General features: G+C 41.0%; 1 protein-coding gene across 4 annotated transcripts in view; it reads right to left on the reverse strand.

Moving 5' to 3' along the window:
- Positions 1 to 5,537: 5,537 nt before the first annotated feature.
- Positions 5,538 to 17,469, reverse strand: part of SLC16A12 (solute carrier family 16 member 12) — a 60,344-nt gene continuing 48,412 nt past the window's right edge. For all 4 annotated transcript variants that reach the window (XM_079793145.1, XM_079793143.1, XM_079793142.1 and 1 more), the window contains 4 exons: positions 16,218 to 16,361; positions 13,577 to 14,156; positions 10,998 to 11,257; positions 5,538 to 7,773 (listed from right to left, as the gene is read on the reverse strand). In XM_079793145.1, the coding sequence (XP_079649271.1) occupies positions 7,511 to 7,773; positions 10,998 to 11,257; positions 13,577 to 14,156; positions 16,218 to 16,361 (1,247 nt within the window). In that variant the 3' untranslated portion in view covers positions 5,538 to 7,510. The remainder of the gene's footprint in view (positions 7,774 to 10,997; positions 11,258 to 13,576; positions 14,157 to 16,217; positions 16,362 to 17,469) is intronic.

Consider the following 17,469-nt stretch of genomic DNA (forward strand, 5'->3'; position numbering starts at 1 on the left):
GTTGATCACATGCTATCTGCCAGAGTTGTAAGGACAATATAAGCAGTCACTGTTCCTTTTTAGATTGAGTCCTTGAAAATTATCTGTTTAAGAACTGCATAGACCCACAGAACTTTAGAACCAGGAGGGCCATAAGAAAATGCCTGCTCTAGCCAACTTTATTGGTAAGAAAATTGGGCCATAGATTGGTGATGTGACTTTAAATTTCACAACTAATTTCTTCTTGCTCCTAGTTCAGCATCATTCTTCCCTATTTGACAGTTTCTACCTATGCTATATAATAAAAGGCTATAAAGCAAATAGACCAAACAGGAGAACAAGTGGAACAACCAAACAACCAGTTGCTATGATGTGCACTGACCACCAGGGGACGTGTGCAGAACATGGCGGGCATTGGCCATGGCAGGATGGTGGGGCAGGTGAGCAGGGGTGCCAGACCAAGGCAGGGCGCCTGTCGCTGTCATCGGGCGAGCCTCTGGTGTTTACTGAAAATGCTTTGCTCCCGCGTGCCACGGTCCCACCTGGCACTCGTACCCGCTGCCAGCGCCGGAGCCACCATTCACACCCACTGCCAGTACCGGCCTTGCTCGCACCCGCAGCCGGCACCGGTCCTGATCACTCAGCACCATCAACGGGTGTGAGCAGTGGCTGCCAGCCCTGATCACCCCTGAGGGCTTTTCCACCTCCCCCTGCTCCTGAGGGGCGATCAGGGCAGCAGCTGCTGCTCACACCCACTGCTGGCGCCGGTCCCAATTGCTCCGCGCTGTCAGTGGGTGCGAGCGGGGTCGGCACTGTCAGCGGGTGGGAGTGGGGCTGCTGGCAGGCGGGGGACAGGGCTGCGGCAGGAGGGGCCAGGTGGGGGCGTGGAGGATGGACCAAGACCCACCCCTGTGCCTACCACAGCCTCGCAACCCACAGTTCTTTCAAGGTACATGAATTTGTGCACTGGGCTCCTGGTAATATTTGTGATACCAATTAAATTTTAACTGACAGTTTATCTGGCCATGATGTGATTATAACACAAGCAGGCCTAAGGATGGTTCTTTTATAGAATGTGAGATTAAAGAACATGAGATTATTGTTGAGATTGTTGAGATTAAAGAACATGACAGAAGTGAAAATGTGGCATGCTCTTTTTATAACTGGTGGATTATAAGAAATGAGATTCCACTGGCCTGGATAGTTAGAATAGTCTCCTTTGAGTAGTTCAAGAAATCAAGGGACTCAATCTAAGGAAAAGGCTTGTCTCAAAGTTGGATTTTGGAAATCAGAAATTTGGAATGTATTCATCAAACCTACTTTGGAAGGCTGAAGAACCAGCAAACAATTAGAAGCAAGGACACCAGGCCTTTGTCCTGGGGAGGTAGGATGCATCTGCTGTACACACACCAACCAGAATCAGGATCTTTACCCAGTGTGGAGAGTGCTGTAACACACGTAACAACCAGAGGTAGGCTGGGATCACCTTCCTCAGCATCCCCTGTGTTTGCCTTGAACCTCCAAGTCAGGGATTTTAGAGAGTGCCTCTGAGCTCCGAATTCCATTGAGTATTAATTTAGCCTAAGAGTAGCTTCACCTCTCTTTACATGCTTTCCCTTTTCCATACCACATTAACACTTCAATTGCACCTAACAAACAAAACATCAAAACAAAACCCAAAATAAAAATCATAGCTCAGCTGGTATGGCTCAATGGTTGAGTGCTGACCTATGAACCAGGAGGTCACAATTCGATTCCTGGTCAGGGCACATGCCCAGGTTGTGGGCTCAACCCCAGTAGGGGTTGTGCAGGAGGCAGCCAATCAACAATTTACTCTCATCATTGATGTTTCTATCTCTCCCTCTCCCTTTCTCTCTGAAATCAATACAAATATATTTTTTAAAAATCACAGGTAATTTGTGTATAAAAACCTTTTATTAAGATTTCAGGTGAGAAGAGTCTACAACTTAAAACTTAATATTAGGTAATTCCTGTTTCTCTTTTGAAAGAGAGAGAATGCTCATAGAAAGAGGGAGGGAGAGGAAAGGGAGAGAAAGGAAAGAGGAATGGAGTGAGAAGGAAAGACCCTCAAACATTTCTTGATGTTCCTGCCTCTTCCCATGATTCTAAGCCTTACCTCTTTTCCTATCTCTACTCTTCTTCCTCTGAAATAAAAAACACATCCTCCATTTTCCTTAAATAGAGCAATTCAGTTCTAACTCTTACCCTCATACTCATTCAGCCATGACCCACCAAATTCACCAAATTACTTAGTTCAACAAAAGGCACCTTCATTTTTAACATGATATACTCTCCTTTAAATGAAATTGTTATAAATAAATAGCATCCCCTCACAATTTCACAGGAAATACACATATTAAAGTAAATTCAGCCCTAGCTGGTTTTGCTCAATGGATAGAGTGTTGGCCTGCAGACTAAAGGGTCCCAAGTTTGATTCTAGTCAAGGGCACATACCCGAGATGCAGGCTCAATCCCCTGTAGGAAGCATGCTTGAGGCAGCCAATCAATTATTCTCTCTTATTATTGATGTTTCTATCATTCCCTCTCCCTTCCTCTCTGAAATCAATAAAAATATTTTTTTAAAATAAAGTAAATTCAATCACTAAATCTGTCATAATTTGTGTAAAGTATAATAAGAATGATGTGTTATGCTTCCAAATTGACACAGAATACACTTTCCTATATCATTTTGTTTCAACATTTCTCAAAATTTGAATTCTGATATGTGTTTGAGTTCTTTGTGTTACACTTTATTTTTTTATATATATATATATTTTATTGATTTTTTACAGAGAGGGAGAGGGATAGAGATTTAGAAACATCGATGAGAGAGAAACATCGATTAGCTGCCTCCTGCACACTCCCTACTGGGGATGTGCCCGCAACCAAGGTACATGCTCTTGACCAGAATCGAACCTGGAACCCTTGAGTCCGCAGGCCGAAGCTCTATCCACTGAGCCAAACCAGTTAGGGCCTTTGTGTTACACTTTAACTTAATCCTTTATCAACTCAAATCAATTAACACATTAGTTGGGGACCAAGAATGTACCCCAAGATGGCAATATGGGTTCCCAAGAAAGGCAGAGGTCTAAAAAATTTTACCAATGGTTATTCATAGACAAGTCAATCAAAATCATCATCATACTAACTTTGATATTCCACGTAGAGAAATAACCTGGGCAACCAAAGTACTGAAAAACACCACATAGCATCTTTATCCCTATATTTGTACTTACAAGAGGAAGAAGGTAAATGTGGGATGGGTAATGAGCAGGACTGAGGATAAGAAGAGTAGGAAAAAACAAACTTTAATGCTTCTTCTATGGCTGACCTTATCCAGCTGGAGGCATCACCAACTTCTGGGAGGTGGTCTCACTAATTCCAGCAGATGGCAGTACCACATAACATGTCAATAAAGAAAAGGAAAGAAAAGGCTTTCCTGAAGTACTAGACCCTTTAAGAAAAGAAAACTTGCTCAACATCATCAATCATCAGAGAAATGCAAATCAAAACCACAATGAGATATCACTTCACACCTGTCAGAATGGCTATTATTAAAAAGTCAATGAGCGTTGATGAGGATGGGGAGAAATGCCCTATCAGTAATGCCCTATTATTTAGAGGCCAGCATAAGACTGAGCAAAAGACTCTAGTCAGGGACTTCTGCTCCTAGCCATATCCTAGCTTAAAGTTTTTGTGTGAAGTAAAAACAGCTTGTGTGGTGCCTATACCTGTAACACCATCTTTTCACGCATGAGGCACGCGCACTCCATCTTTTCCCAATGTTCAGGCCTCCAGTGTGAGCAGCGTCCTGCTCCCAGCCCTGGCACTCTTATCGAATTAAGCCTGTCTGTCTGGGCTGAACACAGTTGTATCGTTTTTTACAGTCAGGCCTCAATCAGGTAGCAGCTTTGGCAATAGGTATAAAAATCTATTGTTTGGTAGACGGTTTTTTTTTTAAAAAAAAAACAAAAACCCTCAAACTTTGAAGTATGAGGAGAAAATCTCAGATATCGTCCTTGAATTCACTCTATTTCATTTCAATAAATAATTTCAGAATTACACCTATTGGGACCAGGAAGGTGAGAGTCAAGTTGACATTACCATCTTCATCGTCACTGGGCAATGGTGCAGGCACTTCAGAAAGAACTCAGCTCCTGACTGAGAAAGCTGACTTCGGTAAGGTGGAAGGCAGAACTCCCTTTTGTGACAAAGTGTGCTCCCCAACTGTCTCCCTACTCCCCCCACACAAACGTTCCCAAAGAGAAACCTGGATCAATAGGCACCAATGAAATCACTTAGCCTGGAAGAAGTGGTCTTGATGGAACCAGACTCTTGGGAGAACTCTTGGAAATTTTCAACCTAGAATCTTCCCACCTATACTAATTGGAAGATTCAAGTAAAATCCAAAGGATTTTATCTGCCCAAGGGAGGGCCTGTGTCCAAAGGGCTTCTGAAGTCCACATAAGAAAATGACCAGAGCGGGCAGGAGAGAAGGAGGCAGCCTCCAGCATCAGCTTCCTAGTTTTGCAGGATTTCACGAGGTACTGGCCCTGAGGCCTCAGTTTCCACACCTATAGAATGGCGATAATTTAGGCTCTCGTGGGGATTAAATAAGACAATGTACAGGAAGTGCTTAGCCCAGTAGCTAATACATTGGAAGTACTCATAAATGGTTTGGGGTTTTGTAAAATGTTTGATTGCTACCACATCTTTTATACCAGCTAAATCTTAGTGTGATTAAGACAGGCCCACGCACCATCCCATCCAATCCCCTTGTGTAGCGGGAAAATGTTTTTCCACACACGACTATAAACTCATTTTATTAAGCTTTTGAAATAAGAAAATATTAGCATAAATTTCTGACCTATTAGCGACATCACAATTTGAAAAAGTATTGACATCACTTAATTTTCTTTGTTTTCCTACTCAGTCAATTTCAGAGTATAGCTTGCAGTGACATAAAAAAATATTTAAGATCTGGCATCATCTCACCACAATTTTGTCCTTCATTCCACAAAACACATCATTTCCATGAATCCCTCCATTTGAAATAAACAATTGTGTGTAGATGACAATGATAGTCTCTAAGATCTACATTTCCCTACTGGTTCTCTAAAAATGCTGCCTCCGCCCCAAAGGAAAATAAAATAGAAATGTATGCATGTAAAGTCAAAATATCTCAAATATATTATACAAATTTTTAAAAGCTCTGATCTCTATGCTCATTTTTCATGAATATTTATAATACTTTAGAGAAATTATATTTCAGGACCAGAGAAATAAAATTTTATTATGATCACTTCTAGGAAATATATATATATAAAATAATATTAATAACTGTTTTATATTTCAAAAAAACTTTAGACTTGAAGGTTCAAGAAATGACATTTAGTGTAAAGTGCTATTCTAACCACATGTAACTTCATTTTTAACTTTGACTTTTTATAGATATTTTCCATATTGTTTTAAAATTACAGAGAAGAAAAAACGATAAAGAACTTATGGACACAGACAACAGTGCAGTTACTGTGGAGGGGGGTGGAAGAGGGTTTATGGTGATAGAAAAATAAAATAAAGGAAAAATACATTACTCAAAAAAAAAATAGGTGACAAAGTTCACAACTAAATTCTCACACTAAGTAAAAAGATAACAAGTAACATTCAAATTTCTTTGAAAAACAACTATGAAATATTACAGTTTTCTCCCATCAAATCAAGTCAGTATTTCATTCTGAAAGCAATACATTAATATGTAGTTTTATTAAATAATCCAGTTATGTGCAAAGACTTGCTGAACATGCTTAGTTCATCTAAAATTTTCCTCATTGCTGTGTTTTTTCTCTCTCAGTACCTCTGGCAGGGCATTTGTGAGGCCTCTTGGAGGATGGTGGATTAAATGGCCTTCAGCGTCAAAATATTTCCTTTAGGTTCAGACTGAAATGTGTTCAATAGTTAAAATCCACTTTCAATTGTATAATGTGCCCCTATTTAAAAGTGTAACATAATTTGGGGTTCAGGATTATCATCCTGTGTATTTAAAATGGTTAGAGACAGGTTGGGAGCCATCTCTTCTCTCCCAGGTCTTCCCTCTTCAATCTGGAGACTCAGAAATTATCCCAAACCGTTGGAAAGTAGAGTACTTGGAAATTAGTAAACTATTCTAATCCAGTCAATTAAAGTGTTCTATGAATTATAAAATATCATACCACTAGCCTTCTTAAACTTCTTCCTCTCCCCTGTTCAAAGTTATAATTTACGAGAGTGCTATGATGCTGAAGTTAACCCCTGACTCCTTCTCATTCAAGCTAAAAATGTCCACTAAGTTTCTAATGAGTATCCATGAGGAGATAAATAGTGGACAATTGAGCAGGAAGTAACACAGAAAGAAAGGAATCTCACCTTCAGAATATCTCTAGAATAATATTTTTCAGGCAAAACCCCCAAATCCTGTTTTGGGCAATGATGAACCTACATGTCCAATCTGAAAAGAAAACTCTCACCAGAAACCTGCTGATTCAAAAGTTCAATTCTTGGCCAGTTGGAATACTGCCAATATTTTTCCATTCCTAACAGGAATGTGTCTGCAATTCACAAACAAGAGCTTTTTTTCCCAAGGAGAGAAAAAACACACACCAAGTGTTGGTGTTAACATTAAAGGTAGAAATTGTCCTTGCAACTTGGTTCTTTTGCTAAATTAAAATAAGTATTGTATGTGATAGTAACGAAGGTGAGAGTCTGGGACACAGTTTTGGGAAAAAACCCTTTCAGTTTCCAGTGCACTATTCAAATAGAAGAGCTTACCGGCCACCTTTAAGATAATTTCCAACCACAGCATTCTATGATTCTTTGGATTCTCAAAGTGGTGCCCACCGTTGCCAAAGGCAAGGGCTAGCTGAAGGAGTAAGAAGGGTGGAGGCGGGGGAAGACAGTCGCTTTCATTCTGTATCAATCCTTGTCTTGAAGAATCTAGAGTATTCTTTAACAATCCTGTTTAAAATCTTAATGAGGAGCTCCACTATGAAAAAGGTTTGGCACCTTCACCTTCCACTACCATACCTAAGCCGATGCCTTCCTTCACACAGTGTAAAGTAGACAAACCTACATGTCAATGCTTCTCTTCACCTTCTCACTGAAGAAGGAAGGTGGAGGGCCAGCGAGTTTGAGACAAAGCTACTGTCCAGTGTCATCTACCTTGTTCATGCCCTGAATTTACCCCTACTTACAGCTAATTATATCAGCTATGTTCTAGCATTCTCTATGGGGTGATGCTCACTGCCTGAAAGATGTGAGTTGCATTGTGAGTGCAAATCCCAAATGAGGAAACTCTGAGCCAGTCCAGCTTGCTTTGTTACTTGCCATTTCCCCCTATAAATATGTTAAAAACAACAACAATAATTATTTCCTTGGAAGGCAATGCTTCTGCCAAAATAAAATGCTTTAGAAACGTGTACATTCCAGTGGTCCCACCTCTCTCAGCCCTGCAGATTCCCAAGCTCAAGGCCATTGGTCATGTGGGGTTGTAACCAGGCACAGCAATAGCCACAGATTCCCGGTCTTTCACATCTAATTCACTTGCTACAGAATAAGCCACCGATCCGTTGGTCCATAGCTGCAGCTTGGCATCAGATTCTTTGGCAAGGGTCCGCAGCTGGGGTTTTTTCATCTTCTTCACAAGTCTAGCAAAGCCAAGCAACACAGAACTAAATATCATTGAAAATCCACAGAGAAGAAATGCGGCTGTGTAGCTGCCAGTCGTGTCTACTAGCCATCCTGTAACAAGCAACAGCAAAATCATATTGTTGAGTTGAAAATTCAATTACTCTGAAATCTAATAATTTTTAAGGCTAATAACAACAGATTGCTAACACCACCATTATAACCTTGACACAAAAAGCAAACATCCTAAAAATATTGTGCAGCGGCTGAAAAATGCATTATATTTTCTAGGGAAACTTCTAAAATGGATTGTTATTATTATGTCAAGTGCCTGGAAGAGTGTCATATTCTTTGTACCCACAAAATAAATGTTACATATTATTATTAATCCCATGAAATATGGTAGAATGATAAAAGTAGCATCATTCAAATTATTGATGCTGGGATCAATGATAAGGTATTAAGAGAAAAGAATCATATAAAATGCTATTAGTATTCCCAGCACCAATAGTCCATCTGTCTTCAATACATGTGTCTGGATAAAGCAGAATCCAAATTGTCAATGGGATTCAGTCATTGTACTCCATCCAGTTTGAAAACCAGAACTTTAGATCATTTTAGAAGTTGCAAATGCAAATTTCAGAAGGCATAATTCTGTTATCACAGCTTTTCCCCCTCTTATCCCTTGTTACAACAGGTTAAACTCATCACTTATTCCAGCTCTAAATTTTGAGGAGAACCAGGGCATATGTTATGCAAAATATGAGCCACAATGATCAGAGAATCAATGGGGTAAAATTATACTTTAGCGGGCAATTATTTTGTATTAAAAAGTTAAATTCCTCCAAACTTTACTTGTACACTAAGAAAATCTACCAGAGAAGCATACAGTGTCTCCTCGCACCCACTTCAAATCCATTAGTTAAAAAAGGCATGTAAAATTAGTCGGCATGGCTCAGTGCTTGAACCAGGAGATCAGGATTCAATTCCCGGTCAGGGCACATGCCAGGGTTGTGGGCTTGATCCCCAGTTTGGGGCTTGCAGGAGGCAGCTGATCAATGATTCTCTCTCATCATTGATGTTTCTATCTCTCTCTCTCTCTCCTATCCTTTCCTCTTTGAAATCAATAAAAATATATTTTTAAAAAATAGCATGTAAAAATTGTTATAAGCCCCACAAACTTTCCTGCAATCCAAAGTACTCTCAAATATTCTAGTTATCTTGCGATTTGCTTGTGCATTCTGCACCAAACAGAAGAAACTGAGTGGAGAGTTGTCCTTTTAAAGCTAATTAAATAACAGAAGTATTACAATAAGGACTCATACCCTAACCCTCTAATGCCTGGCAATAAGTACAGTGTCTGATTTGCCAAGTAAAGGCCCTAATTGACAAAAGGATCCAGGAATCCTAATTTCATTTCATGTCCAATGACTTTTTAACAGAATTACACTGCGCCTAGAGGTTAGCAAACAAAAATCGGCTAAAAAAGGAGGAGGCAGGAACATTTTGGGGGCAGTTTTCATACAGGAAACACTAAACATATACTCCTATATCACAGAGTTTAAACTGACCAGGAATTTTCATCTGCAGCCATCAAGCAGCCATAGTTTCCTCTCGTTTGCTGCTTTTAAGCACTTGCTGGGGTTTGAAAATAACTCTAAACACTACTCACAACAGCAGCGAAAGCAGAAATCCTGCCTTCTTTTAAAAAGTCCCCTATTTGCTTCTAGGCAAATGTTTGGCTCATTTTTTTTTTTTTGCCTATCTTCAGAGACCTTCATTCTCTTGGTTTTAATTTAGGCAGGTAATAATCTGGACCAGTTCGTCTCAATCAAGTGAGATGAAGTGTCACAAGAAAGCTGGCTGAGAATTTAGATTCCTGACACTCACCCCCAAAGATTCAGATCACAGGGATGGATGGTCAAGAAATCTGCATTTTTAACAAAGGCATCAGGGGATTCTACTGTAGGTGGTCCCAGGACCTCAATCTAAGAGAAATTGGTCTTGACCACATACTCTAGGAAGGAGGGACAGGTTCTGACGCATTTGCTGCTATAGTAACGGTGCCAAGCACAAGGCTGGTGTCCACATGCAATAAGTATTTACTGAATTCAGTATTTCATCATGCTTTAAATTTCTTTAGCATTTTAAAGTTTGCAAAACATTCTAGATACTTTATCTGATGAATCCCAAATCTGTATGCCAATTGTATCCTCCCTCTAAAACTCAGATTTCATCCCTAAAAAGTTCTATTGGTCATTTTATTGGGTATTTCATATATCTCAATATGTCTAAACATTAAATTCATTATTGTTTTCTGGCAAAGCCACTTTCTCCAACTTCCATATTACTTTTAACCATGCCATTGTTTTCTTTTCTTTTTTAAAATATATTTTATTGATTTTTTACGGAGAGGAAGGGAGAGGGATAGAGAGTTAGAAACATCGATGAGAGAGAAACATTGATCAGCTGCCTCCTACACGCCCCCCACTGGGGATGTGCCCGCAACCAAGGTAAATGCCCTTGACTGGAATCGAACCCGAGACCCCTCAGTCCGCAAGCTGACGCTCTATCCTCTGAGCCAAACTGGTTTCGGTGCCATTGTTTTCTAAGTGATTTTGGACGTCTTTCTCTCCTTCACCCTCATATGCTTAATTTAGTTGATTTGGGGTTTTTTCTTCTTGTTTTTTTTTTTTTTTTTATAAAACTTCCTCCTTGCTTCCAGAGCTTATTTTTATTCTGCTGTATCAGCCATAGTTTAGGCCTTTATCAATTTGCTCCTGAGTTATTAGAATGGAATTCCAACTGCTTCTCCCCTGAATGACCAGATCAATTGCTAGATCACATTTTCTAAAATATACTCTTTACTATTATGCCCCTTTGCACAAAAACTGTAGTACTATGCATAGTCTCTAAAGAATATAGGGCTCCTTCGGCTGGCACTCAAGACACTTCACTATGACTTATCATTTCAGCCTCACTACCCATCTCCTATTAGAACCCTGTACTCCCACCAGACTGCCCTCTGAATGTGCCCAACCTAACGTATAAGTCTGAATGGCTGCTCCATTCCATTGCTCTCATCATTAACATGGAATGGAACCAAGACCCTAATTTGGGACGTTGTCTTTCCAAGGAGGCTAAGGTCCCCACTTGGTTAGAAGATTATAAAACAAGGATATAGGTGAGATCGTGATGTTTTGGTGGCTCTTACATCCCTTTCTCTTTCACTCTTCCCCAACTTACTTCCAACCCTCATTTTCTGTGTGTGAGTTCACTGTTTTCACAACAACACAACAAAGAGAAGAGGTGTTCGGGGGTTCTCTCTAGAAACTTACCTGAAATGGGTGGGCTCACCAAGTATGGCACTGCATGAAGAAAGTACACCACACCGAGTGCTGATGACAAAGAGGCGGTCCCCACTATTTCTGCAGTCACTACTGGGATCAGGGTCACATAGGCACCATCAAAGTAGCCAAAAGTACAAGAAAAAGGCACGAGCAGTGGGAGACTTTGAAGCATTGGTAGGCAGAGATAGCAGAGCCCATCCAGTCCCACGGCAAAGAGGTAGCAAACATACTGGTAATTCTTCAGACACCTGTGGATTTGAAGAATAAGAATGAGTGCATATGCACGGGTTCTATCAAAGGGCTTCAGAACCAGGCCAGACAGCAGTAAGCATGGCAGTTCCTTATAGAGATGGCTTCCCCATTGTGTGTTATCTATGTTGTCTTCTTATCTTCCTTTTTAAAAAATCTTATTTTTCAATTACAGTTGATATGCAATATTATTTTTATTAGTTTTAGGCATATTCCTATTTTTCTTCTGGCATATGCAAATGTAAGAATTTACCTCTCTAGGGAGCATGGTGTGGTAGAATATAATATATGCTCTAATTAGAAAGAAGTTTGAATCCCGTCCTGTCACCTACTAACTGCCTAACTCTAACCTCAATTTCTTTAGCTATAAAAAGGGAAAGTTATCTCATAGGATTACTCCAAGGATAGCAATAAAATAACTTGTAGCGTTTCGAGATACTAATATATTCTAGCAGTCTACCATATTAGATGCTTTCAGATATGTTACTCATGGCTATCTGCCACACATACACTGAGTGGTCAGATTATTATGATCTTTGAACGCATAATAATCTGGCCACTCAGTGTGTGTGTGTGTGTGTGTGTGTGTGTGTGTGTGTTAGAGGCCCGGTGTATGAATTCGTGCATGGGTGGGGTCCGGCCAGCCTGGCCAGGGGGAGGGGACATGGGCGGTTGGCTGGCCTGCCTGCTGGTCGAACTCCTGGTAGAGGGGACAATTTGCATATTAGCCGTTTATTATATAGGATATACACTCAGTGGCCAGATTATTATGCGTTCAGAGATCATAATAATCTGGCCACTCAGTGTATATGCTCAAAAAATAATCCAAGTGGTTACACAAAAGAGAAAACCATAATATGAAGACATTAAAATGATTTGCCAGAGACTACGAAGGTCTTGTACTAGGACTAAGTCTTATTTCAAGACCGCCTCAGTGGAGGTAATATTTTCTCTCTGTAGCTCCAAACCCATCCATGATACCAATTATTTCAAACACTATTTATAATATCACACCAGCAGTTTATGCTTTACAAATGTTTTTCCACCCATAGTCTCACTTGAGCCTCCAAAATGCTGTGAGGTTTACAGGCAAATATTGCACCAGCCCGTTTTACAGATGAAGACCTTGCGGACCTGAGGGTTAGGTGATTCTCCCTAGGTCCCAGTGATAACAAGGGGCAGAGCCAGCACAAGAACTGCGGTGTGGTGCATCTCAGACAAGAGACCCCGCTGTCAGACCTATGTCAGGCTGCTTCTTGTTGGGTTATTTGATTATAAAGACAGGTACTCCTTGCTCTCCCCCTCTACCTTCACCATTAAAAATGTGGAATTAATCCTAAATATTACATTCATAACACTGCAGAATGCCAGTTGGATCCTGATTAATTACCAAAGACATAATGTGTGAGAAGCCACAGGATGACAGCTCTCCGAGGTCATAGCTCCTGTGTGAAGAGTCCATCATTTAGGAGAATATGAGCAGCTTGCTGGCTTCAATCCAAACTGATAAGCATTAGCTGAAAAAACTACTCAGTAGATTTCTTATAACTTTGGTTTCTAAGCCTACAATCATAATGGAAGTATTTGCTCTCTGCACTGTCAAACATAAGTGTGTGGCCTCAGATAAGGTGCACCTGGTCCTCCTTCCTAGCCTGGATTCTTTTGTTCCTCTCTCCACTGCCACCGAGTCTCTGGAGTGGTTCAAAGGAAACTAAAATCACGACACCCAGCCATATGTTGTCTTATCCGTGGACTGACTTGACTTAGGATGGAATTAAATCTATCACCAGAACTTATAGTTGCCCTAGTGTTCAGCAAATTCGAAATACCCACCATCCTAAACCATCTAGAACAGGGGTGGCAAACTATGGCCAAATCCAGCTCACCACTTGCTTTTGCACTATCCATGAACTGAGAATGGTTTTCCCATTTTTGAATAGTTGGAGGGAAAAAATCTAAAGAACAATAATTTGTGACATATTAAAATTACATGAAAAATTCAAAATGCAGTGTCCATAAATGAAGACTTACTGAAACACAGCCACTTCCATTTGTTCATGTATTGTCTATGGGTGCTTTGGGGCTACAACAGCAGAGTTGGGTAGTTGTGATCATTATGACCCACAAAGCCAAACATGTTTATTATCTGTCCCTTCACAGAAAAAGTTTGCCAACCTCTGACTAGAAGACCCTTCAGATACTGCCTTCAGGCATTGAAAACTTGTTAACATTAGGTATCCTACAGGGAAAGGAGATGAGGGAAAAGCACAACGTGGAGTCCCCTGATGGGGAGCCAATTGTGCTTTCATGAATTTTACCTTCTGTCGGTTAGCCATCCAAATGTGACATTGCCAACGATGTCAATCACCCCAAGTATGGACATAAGGAAAGCAGCTTGCTGGTGACTCACTCCAACACTCAAAGCATAAGGCACCAAGTACACAAAGAGAGGGCTGCAGCCGTAAGCCATAAACAGAACAGAGATGGCTAATACAACGAAGTCTGACATCAGTAAGAAACTGTACTCCTGCTGCAAGGAGCAACAGAGGCAGGTCTGCACCCATTCTTTAGCCCAAGTTGAACAAGGAGACGCCCGCTTAAAGTCTTGTTTCTGAGTTCTGCAGACATGGTTCGGCTCTCGACTTGTTTGGTACTCTTTAAGAGTAATTGGCCGCATCAAGGCACCGCAAACACAAAGATTCAAAACGAAGCCCCCAAGAATGAGTAGTGCTCCCCGCCAGGAAAACTGTTCAATAAGGAGCTGGACCACAGGTGCCAGGATGAAGGTTCCAATGCCACTTCCCGACATGGCGATCCCATAAGCAAGGGCTTTCCGTCTGCTGAAATACTTGCCAACCATGGCAATAGCTGGAGAGTAACTAAGTGCAAATCCAAGACCTGGGGATAAAGAGAACCCTGTGAGTGCACCAAGAATAGCCAATGAAAGAAAATATCTCAGAATGAAGTTATTTGCACTAAAGAGAATCTGACCTTCTGTTACCCTTTCAAAACACCAAGCTAAAAAGGAGTCTCTCTCCCTTCACCAGTCATCCACAATTTGGAAAGTATAGTATGTATATGACTTGCTTCTTGAGAAGAAAAACCTTAAGGACATATGACTTCTTTAAAAAATGAAATGAGCCCTAGCTGGTATGCTCAGTGGATAGAGCATTGGCCTGTGGTCCAAAGGGTTCTGGGTTCGATTCTAGTCAAGGACACATACCTTGGTTGCAGGATTCTCCCCAGCCCAGGCCCTGGTCAGGGCATGTGCAAGAGGCAACCAATCAATGTGTTTCTCTCACATCGATGTTTCTCTCTGTCTTTTCCTCTCTCTTCCTTCCACTCTCTTTAAAAGATCAATGAAAAAATATCCTCGGGTGAGGATTAACAAAAACAAACAAACAACAAAAAAATGAAGAACTATTATATAAACTGAATTTCGCCCAGCAGGTGTGGCTCAATGGTTGAGCGTCGACTATGAACCAGAAGGTCATGGTTCGATTCCCGGTTGGGGCACATGCCCAGGTTGCAGGCTCGATCCCCAGTGTGGGGCATGCAGGAGACAGCCGATCAGTGATTCTCTCTCATCATCGATGTTTCCCTCTCTCTCCCTCTCCTTCCTCTCTGAAACCAATAAAAAATATATATATTAAACTAAATTTCAAAATTAACTAAAAATATCAGGATAATGCTGACCTAAGAAACTTATTCTCCTCAACACCTTCTTTTAATTTAAATTATCCAGAGAACTGCCTCAAATATTCACTGCATATGCAGACACAAGTCTGATAGTCTGGACTACTCTGGAATTTTGGGGTAAGTAGTACTTATGTCCCCATCGAAGTTCCAGAGTAATTCCACTTAATTGGAAAACATCGTGTCAATTTTATACATGAACATCACATGGACACACAGTAACCTGAAAATATCCCTTGAGATCAGCAGAAAGCCTCTTAAAGATTTTCAGCGTCTATTCCTTTCAAATTGAGAAAATCTGAAGGGCTTTAAACCTGGAATTCTTGGCATCTAATGTCAAAGAAGGAAAGGGAGAAGTCCTGCTTCTGTTCCTATCTGCAGTGCAGGGTGACCAGTGATCCCAACTGGCCCTGAGGGGTGTCCCAGATGTGAGACTCAGTGCTAAGACCAGGACAGTCCCTGGGAAACTGGAATGACTGGACACCCTAACAGCCAGGCCCTTTGAGTTACACAGGACAGATCCCTTTTTGAGCTCACAGAGCTGGATTTATAGCCTCTCTAGGAGTTACATCATTTATTGCCCTGATCATGCTACCCCTGTGGCACAGTGCCTGGACATGAGTCAGTGCTACTTCCCACAGCCCTCTGAGTTATGAGGCAAACTGCTACCCAGTCCTACCAACCAACCCCACCTTGACCCTACTCAGTCTCCTTATGGAATACATATGTTGCTTCTCTATGAGTTTCATTATGATTCCTTAACGTGTACTTCCATAATGTGGAGAGAAAATGTGAAGTATGAGAATATTCTCAACAGGGGCTTTCTTTTATAAATTGGAAACCCCCATTTATTGGACAATCATATTCACTTTAAAGCAGGGGTGACTCGAATCAGCTGCAGATAGTGTTTTAATGTCTTGTCAAAGATGTTGGGAGAATGGTCACTGCTGGAAATGTATGTTGCCCTGGCTAATAGCTCATGGCTTCTTAGTACAGAATCTCAGCCATACGCCTCTGCCCAAGGGAAAGCCAGCAGTTACTTTTATCACGTGGCTGAATTAAAGTGGTGGTACATTTTCATTACAGTCGTACAATAAATTGCACTTCCAGCTCTTCTGTTTAACTTCCAGGTAGATAGACATAGGCTAGGTCAGCTAAATTATGCATCTAACAAAGTGAATAATTTATGAATCATTGCTCTGTTGATGTGGTTGAGAACCCCTGAATGGGGTGGGGTGAGACAAGTGGTACAGTTGTCCTTACCTGTAAGAACTCCCAGAGTGAGGTAGAGATGCTTCAGATTGGTGGCAAAGGAGCCCAGGATGAGACCAGTAGATGCAAGCAAGCCACCCAGCATGATTCCCACTTGACAGGATAAATGGTTACTGACAACACTCCCAAGTGGAGCTTCAAAAACAAAAATAAATAGGGTCAACAGAAAGGCCTTGAGGGCCCGGTGAAAAGGCTGGGGTGTTGCATTAGCAGAGTAGAGAACGACCGACCTTTAAAGCATCAAGCGTCCCTCCCCCACCCCCCCCCAACCTTGCATACTCATTCTACAGATTTGGAAACTGAGGAGAACCTGACTTGCCCATAGTCACACAGTGTTACGCAGGAAAAGGCCAGGGAGAGAGATGATAGACAGATGTCACTATCTGGCACTGTATTCAGGCTTTAGAAAATCGTATGGATGAGAAATTGACACTCAGAAAAATCTAAGAAAATGCTCACACCCATGGTGACATTTTGGTTGACCTTACTCTATTTGTGGTTTAACAATGCATCAATATTGTGCCAATTTCTAGGTTTATAAAATGTTAATTAAAGCTGGGAGAGGCCAATGAGAAACTGCAGCCCAAGGGAATATGACATGCCCAAGATCACCAAGAAGTATAGCTCAGAGCACCTGATACCAAGTTCAGGGTTATATCACTATTCCTCTGGCTTCTGATGGCAGGGAGGATGGGTAAGGAACACATGTGAATTTCTTTCTAAGGAACAATTCATGCTGACACCAGTACTTCTAGTAACAAGATCAGAAGAGCTAGTTCTCTGAGTATCAGTGGGGTATAATTTTTTTATTAATCAGGTTGAAATTTAGGCCTGATTCAAATGTACATGATAGAATCAGTCATCAGCCCGATTGATGTCTGCTATCCAGTTAAAACAGTGGCTGGCTGTATTTAGAACCTCTGGAGAACAGGAATGAGCAAATCTCCTAAAAGTATGTCTAATTTTCCAGACAGCTGCTGCTATGGTTATTGGAAAAGTGACAACATTTTAACTAAATTCAATGAAAAATGTTAACTTCTCTGTTTATTATAGGGCAGTTATGTCCCCAATGAGTGTCTTAGATGAGATTCTGCAGCCTCTTGTTCATACTCTGTACTCAACCATTGTTGCCAGGTAAGCAATTGGGTACAACAGGCCTTGAGTCCTTGCGTGGAATTTTAATATGCTGCATATTTAAGGTCATGCTAACATGACCCTACTTTGGCTCAATGTCTCACATGGT

This window comes from Cnephaeus nilssonii, assembly GCF_951640355.1.
Source record: "Cnephaeus nilssonii genome assembly, chromosome: 16".
In the NCBI taxonomy this organism is placed as follows: Eukaryota; Metazoa; Chordata; class Mammalia; order Chiroptera; family Vespertilionidae; genus Cnephaeus; species Cnephaeus nilssonii.